The following is a 7,112-nucleotide window of genomic DNA, read 5'->3' as shown; positions in this document are numbered from 1 at the left end:
TCAGTGCCACTTGGCAATGTATCAGGGAATGCTTGTAGAACTGAATCAAAATAGATTATGAGGTTTTATTTTCAGTTACATCTATAAATGTTCTGTGGCCTGTTTTGTGGGAAATGCATCTGAAAAGTTACCCATGGCTTTTATTTCTATTGCTTTTTAAAGTTGTTTTGTTTTTCAGCTACCTGTGCCATGATAATATTTAGAATTGTATTGACATTATGAGTCTGTAAAATTTTGCTAGAATTGCCAGTTTAATTAGGAAAATTATGAAACAAAGAAATACAAAATAAAATATGAAATTAAAAAACCCAATCCAGTTTCCTTATCAATAAAAATAAGGCATGCATGTAAGCATATACAAGACTTTTTTGTGTCATTTTCTTCTGCAATGATTAAGACAAGTATGTTTGCAGGCACATGTATTTGCATTTAGATGCTTTTCTAGAATGTATTTGGAAAATGTACATTTAGGGAGAAAGAGACAGAAAAGATGGATAATGGCAGTGGAGAGAGTCATGAATTTTTCTTGTTGCCATGCTTCTTTCATGCTCTATGAATGAAGTACTGAAGCTAGGGATCTGATATTACTATTAATTTGTAGCTGATAAATGTAAACAAATATTTAGTATAACAAGGTGTCAGTTTTAGAAGAATGTTAATGGCTGACTGTTGACAAGCACCCATAGCTGTACATTTATGAATGTTGAAGAATTGGGAAAGATGCATGAATTTTTGGCTTAGTTTACTGTTAGTGAAAGTGTTTTATTGGTTATTAACAATTTTTATACAGAAATTGTTACACATACAAATGAGTAGTAGAAGCATCTACACTCCTACCTGAATGAAGTGAATACCGTGCAGATACAAAAGACCTACACCTATAGGGTGTCACACGCTGCCATGTGCACCTGTCCTTTGAGCCCATGTCCTGTTCTCACTTGTGCTTCTGTGACTTTGTACAGATCCTAAGGTGACTGCTGTGGTATAAATACACTTACATCAACATTTGTATATTTGTATGTGCTCCATGATTCACAGCTGGTTTGTGCAGAAGCCCTGATAACTTGTCCAGACATCGTGATAGCTAGTCCAGACATCACATGGCAAATGCCTGGTCCAGGCAGCAATGCAAGTGGATCATCAATGTAAGAACCACAGTGAGAGGATTATAGGTATTTAGAGGAAATCCAGAAGCAAAGCTACAGGAATTTTGCCATGAGATACTCTAGAACTCAAAGTAAAATTAATCCCTGAAGAATTAAGTTAATAATGAAGTGCACTGGTTTCTTAAGCATCATTCCCTGTTCAGCCAAGGCAAACTCACTGCAGTCTCTGAGCCAGGGAAAACAGCAGCAGTTTTACCCTTTCTAGTAATCTAGTCCCAGCTGCTGCTGACCTCAACATGGTTTTGCCCTCTCTGTGCCAGTTGTTTCCCCTGTCCCCTTCTTCCCTCCTATTTCCTCCCCTCCCCTCATGTTTAGGATAGCTGCTGCCATTGGGGAGTCTACGTCTTAAAGTTAAGAGCTGCATTACAAAACATGTACACAGGCCAAAGAATTGTATAGAAACTACCACAGAAATGTCTACCAAGAAAAATATGTGAATCATGGTATGAAAAGTAATTTTTTTACTTCAGTTTCCACCATTGCACTCAATCTGTTCTTCATAACAGGGGTCTGCTTTCCCTGAGTTATGAACTCTGTGCTGCCCCTAACAATGATACAACAAAACAATTTTAATTTGTATGTTTATGGTAAAAAAGGTCATGAAACAAGCTCTCTATGTTTGCACCCTTTTTGTATAGTCTGCAAAATGATTAAAGTCTGGAGTGCCCAATTTTCATATTTTCTTTAGATATCTGGAAATGCAAACAAAACAAACCACTGCAGTTATAAGTTCCAGCAATGACTCAGTAACCTTTAAAGTAACCTTTATTTTAACCAACCCCATCCAAATGTTGGGGCAAAGATGGGTGTTGTTCGGCTTTTTGGAATTTTGTGGGTTTTTTGTTTGTTAGTTTGGGCTTTCTTTGTATTTTTTTCCCATTGAATTAAGAGCAATTCATTAAGAAATTTAAAAATTGATTCTGAAATAGCGTTGTTTGCTGCCACACAAAGATGTTTACTTGGAAAAGAATTGCAAATGTGCAATGCATTACAAATATTCTTGATTTGTTTAAACTGTCTACTCTCACTTTGACTACTGACTAATTTTTTAGGCTGCTATGATTATAATTAATTCGTTGATCCAGTTCAAAAGAGGTGTTGGACTGTGTTTCATGTACAAAGAAACAAAGAAAATTTGAACATGGCTGAAGGTCTGCTCTGTCCCTTGTTAATTTTCTGGTCCTTGGAGTAGTGGAATAGGTGACTCTTCTTCATGGCACCAACAACCTACAGTAGGAATCCCAGTTGCATAAACATGGCACTCACAATCAATGCTTAGGATTGCTGGTGGAAAAAAATGGGATGCAGGTGGTGTGATCTACTTACAGCTTAATAGAAGGGCAGCTGCATCCAGCATCAGTTCCAATAGCCTTTTGAGGATGTTGTAGGGAGTATAGAAGTGATTTGGCCTGAAAGTTACATGTGCCTGACCCACTGATAAGCCTGATCTTTGATAAAAAGCTTGTGAGATACAGGTCAGCAAAATGCTTTTAATCTGGAGAACCAAACAGAAATATGTGAATAATCCAGGTTCAAAAGGCAGCCCTAAATTACAAACCTAGACAACTGTTATAGTCTCAAACAGCCTGCTGTCACACACTCCCCTTTTGGTTAGACCTAATTAATCTTCAAGTAGGTGAAAAGCCTTTTTGACCTGGAAATTTTTTAATGCCTGTCTTGGACTGAGACAGTTTAAAGAGGTGGGCAGTCTGAAATTAGTAACTTCCTCCTTGATTCCAAGCAATCTCTTCTCATCCATGATGAATGAGATATGACTAGATACAAGTTAAAATAGTAGCAGTTTAATAAAAGAATGCCAACAGGCAAGGGAAAAAAGGAAAATAACAAATTCACGATCTGCCACATGACCAAAGAGACCCGAAATGCTGGAAATGCCCTTCCTGATACCATGCCCAGCAGGGACGGCCTCGGGCTTGTAGGACTGAGGGACGAGATGGCAGCAACAGATCCGTGCCAGAAGGCAGAGCTCTCAGGGCAGGTGCAGCAGCACATGGAGACCTGATGGCTCCCCAGGGCCGGCACCCTCCCCCAGAGGCCCAGCAGGGCGGGGGGCACTCGGTGTTCCCTGTCCCCTCTGGCCCGGGTCACTTGGTGTTCCCTGTGCTGTCCCGGGTCACTCGATGTTCCCTGTCCCTGCTGTCCCAGGGCACTCGGTGTTCCCTGTTCCCGCTGTCCTGGGTCACTCGGTGTTCCCTGTCCCCTCTGGCCCGGGTCACTTGGTGTTCTCTGTCCCCTCTGGCCCGGGTCACTCGGTGTTCCCTGTCCCCTCTGTCCCGGGTCACTCGGTGTTCCCTGTCCCCTCTATCCTGGGACACTCGGTGTTCCCTGTCCCCGCTGTCCCAGGGCACTCGGTGCTCTCTGTCCCCTCTATCCTGGGACACTCGGTGTTCCCTGTCCCCGCTGTCCCAGGGCACTCGGTGTTCCCTGTCCCCGCTGTCCCAGGGCACTCGGTGCTCTCTGTCCCCGCTGTCCCAGGGCACTCGGTGTTCCCTGTCCCTGCTGTCCCAGGGCACTCGGTGTTCCCTGTCCCCGCTGTCCCAGGACACTCGGTGTGCCCTGTCCCCTCTATCCTGGGACACTCGGTGCTCTCTGTCCCCGCTGTCCCAGGGCACTCGGTGCTCTCTGTCCCCGCTGTCCCAGGGCACTCGGTGTTCCCTGTCCCTGCTGTCCCAGGGCACTCGGTGTTCCCTGTCCCCGCTGTCCCAGGGCACTCGGTGCTCTCTGTCCCCTCTATCCTGGGACACTCGGTGCTCTCTGTCCCCGCTGTCCCAGGGCACTCGGTGCTCTCTGTCCCCTCTATCCTGGGACACTCGGTGTTCCCTGTCCCCACTGTCCCAGGGCACTCGGTGCTCTCTGTCCCCTCTATCCTGGGACACTCGGTGCTCTCTGTCCCCTCTATCCTGGGACACTCGGTGTTCCCTGTCCCCACTGTCCCAGGGCACTCGGTGCTCTCTGTCCCCTCTATCCTGGGACACTCGGTGCTCTCTGTCCCCTCTATCCTGGGACACTCGGTGTTCCCTGTCCCCGCTGTCCCAGGACACTCGGTGCTCTCTGTCCCCGCTGTCCCAGGACACTCGGTGTTCCCTGTCCCCTCTATCCTGGGACACTCGGTGCTCTCTGTCCCCGCTGTCCCAGGGCACTCGGTGCTCTCTGTCCCCTCTCTCCTGGGACACTCGGTGCTCTCTGTCCCCGCTGTCCCAGGGCACTCGGTGCTCTCTGTCCCCTCTCTCCTGGGACACTCGGTGCTCTCTGTCCCCGCTGTCCCAGGACACTCGGTGCTCTCTGTCCCCTCTATCCTGGGACACTCGGTGCTCTCTGTCCCCGGCCGGAGCGCTGCCACTGCGCCACTGCGGGCAGAGCCTCGGCTGTGGACAGGCACCTGCGGAATCCTTCCCAGGGCAGCCCAAAACTCCTGCTGCAGCCCCTCTGAGATGAGGAAAAAACCCCAAAAACTGAAAAGAGAAGAAAAAACCATTTGCCTGAGTTGAAATCAAACTGCACACGAAGAAAATACCATGTGGCAAAGAAGATCCCCATGAGAGACAATTTTAAAATTGTATCATGTCTCTCCCCAGGCACCCCCAGACACACACACAAGGTGTCTACCTGTAGGGTCTTACAGACACAGCAGGAACTTTTGGACATAGATAGATATGGAATACAATCACATTATGGGCCACAAAAGAATGCCTCATAACGAAAAGAAAAAAAAAAAGAAATTAGCATGAGCAGACAGCTGTAAAGCTGTGGTGTTTAGTGTGGACTCATCTGCTGGTATACATGGACATTATGATGTTTTAACCAAAATTTAAAGTATCTTTTTCTTTAATATGTATTTTTTACAAGTATTAGCATTCTTCACCAGAACTAAAATTACCATATTCTATTAGTGAGTACTTTACAAGAATATATTTTTACAGTGTGGTTTGTTGTATTTGTACATTTAAATAGGCAGATCCAAGAAACAAGCAAAAGATCAGTGCAGCTACAGAGTATCAAGTTGTCTTAAAAAATAAATCTAAGCACATACTCACACACAGTAGTTATCCACTGATGTTACATTACAGATTGCATCCCCAAAATCACTGTCAATCTTTCAACACAAGAACGTCCTTAGAGTTCCCCAGCAGATGCCTTGCCAGCTCTTTGGCTCCCATTAGTCTCCAAAGTCTGTGCTTTAAAACATCTCACAGTTTTAATAATGAAACTATTTAGCACATGGTTTGGGATATAGAAAGCATAGTTGCTTTTCTTTTGCTGGAAATATTCATAAAAGCATGAAAACACACTCAAATCCAGAAAATATAGAAGAGCAACACAACACACTCTGTAACACTGCTAAGAACTGATGCCGAAGCCAATGACACAGGTGGTACAGTAGCTAAGAGACCAGAGTGGCTGTTCATATGTCCTTTACTTTCTGATTTCACTTACCTTTTCAAACTGGTTTCTAATTCCACTGAAAGTTTTGGAGGACATCCTTAAGTAATTTGAAGACATTTCCAAAGCAGGGCCAGTGTTTTCACATTTCTTCTAGACTCACAGGAAATTTACCTTAAATCCTCTTTGCACTCATAGAGTTCCCCACCTTTATTCTGGAATTCCCACTGCTTCCAGGATGTCATCCTCTAGAAGCTGCAGAAGAGTTAAAAGCCTAATTTGTGTTGCACACATACATTTCAGAGACAAAAGCTGTCTAATTTTTAAATGAAGTTGTGTGTTTTGGCACTGAAGAAATATGACTACTTCCATAACTTATTCAGCAGGTCCATTGAATAGGGACAATGGTTCAAATTAATTTTCATTTAATTTTGTCCCTCTAGACAAAAATCTTAGTTCTGTGGTCTTTTAGAAAGAGAAACAGCAAATGAACAAAACTGTGATAGTGAATATCATTGCTTATGAAATGTATCTCATGAAATTTGATTTTTCTTTTCAGATGAACAATAATGAAAAAATGGAGATAAAAACTGCTGGAAGGGATCTTTGTAATTTTTCAATTTTCCTGCATTCTTGAAGGAAAGCTTAAGACAAATGGATGCCAATAAAACTCGTAGAAAATACATATCTAATGTTCCTACTGGCATTGTAAGAAATGTATGTCTGGCTGTGTTCTGGATATGAAATACTCCCCCATCTCCCTACCCCCTAAAGAGATGTTCAAGTCTTTTCTGGGTTAATCTGTCTTTTTTTCTAATTTTGTATATAAGTAAGAAAGTCAGCATACTTCTGATACATATTCAGACATTGTGTACAACATATTGGCAAACAAGCACATGCTCCTGAAAATTGCAGAATATTTAATGACTGACGATTGGAAAGAAAATGGAAAAAAGTAAACACTGATCTCAGACTTTTCTCATCATCTTAAATTATTATTCTCTCTTTCAAGCCAACTGCTTTTTCTAATCCAGCAAAGTCATAATGGCAATTAATTTGCAATGAATAAACACAAGAGAAGTCTCCACTCTCCAATGTAATGTCTGTAGAGGTGAAGCAGCCAACTCTGTTTTTAAAGCTGAAATTCACAGTTCTGTTCCCACTTCTTCTGAGCTCACTGACACCAACAGAATTGCATTTGTGTAACTCTGCTGCTACTGAAAAAGCACTAGACTCCACATTCTAGTCTGTTGTGGGTTTTAGCTCATCTGGTTATTACTCTTCTGAAGGATGCTTAGGGAAACACTGTATTGTGTCCTGATTTGTGTCTGGACTGCTGCTTTCACAGGGATAAAGGTGACACCAGTACTTGTAAGCAAAGAAAATACCAGAGCGGGCAGAAGCTGTTAGTACCAAAATGCAACAGGCTATAACAAGTAAGCCTATCACAACTGCATTGTGCAAAAATATTTGCAAACCGGGGGAGCACCAGGTTGCAATGTGACAATAAGGGGCAGTGGGGGATGTGGGACAATTTGCAGTTTC

The 7,112-nt window shown here is 43.4% G+C and overlaps 1 protein-coding gene across 1 annotated transcript; it reads right to left on the bottom strand.

Moving 5' to 3' along the window:
- Window positions 1-3,271: 3,271 nt before the first annotated feature.
- On the bottom strand, window positions 3,272-5,666 carry LOC136569402 (eukaryotic translation initiation factor 3 subunit A-like). Its single transcript, XM_066569795.1, has 2 exons — window positions 5,622-5,666; window positions 3,272-4,639 (listed from the first exon to the last, which is right to left on the bottom strand). The coding sequence occupies exons 1-2, from the start codon at window positions 5,664-5,666 to the stop codon at window positions 3,272-3,274; spliced, it is 1,413 nt and encodes a 470-aa protein (XP_066425892.1).
- Window positions 5,667-7,112: the final 1,446 nt, after the last annotated feature.

The sequence above is a fragment of the Molothrus aeneus genome, chromosome Z (genome assembly GCF_037042795.1).
Source record: "Molothrus aeneus isolate 106 chromosome Z, BPBGC_Maene_1.0, whole genome shotgun sequence".
Taxonomy (NCBI): domain Eukaryota; kingdom Metazoa; phylum Chordata; class Aves; order Passeriformes; family Icteridae; genus Molothrus; species Molothrus aeneus.
Note: the sequence above shows the minus strand (reverse complement) of the source record. Positions and strands in the feature narration are given on the sequence as shown.

Coding starts and splice junctions, on each gene's coding strand:
- LOC136569402 (XM_066569795.1), bottom strand. CDS start 5,666: ATGTCCTCCAAAACTTTCAGTGGAATTAGAAACCAGTTTGAAAAG. Junction 4,640..5,621: donor TTAGAAACCAGTTTGAAAAG/GTAAGTGAAATC, acceptor TTCTCTTTTCAG/TTTTTGGGGTTTTTTCCTCA.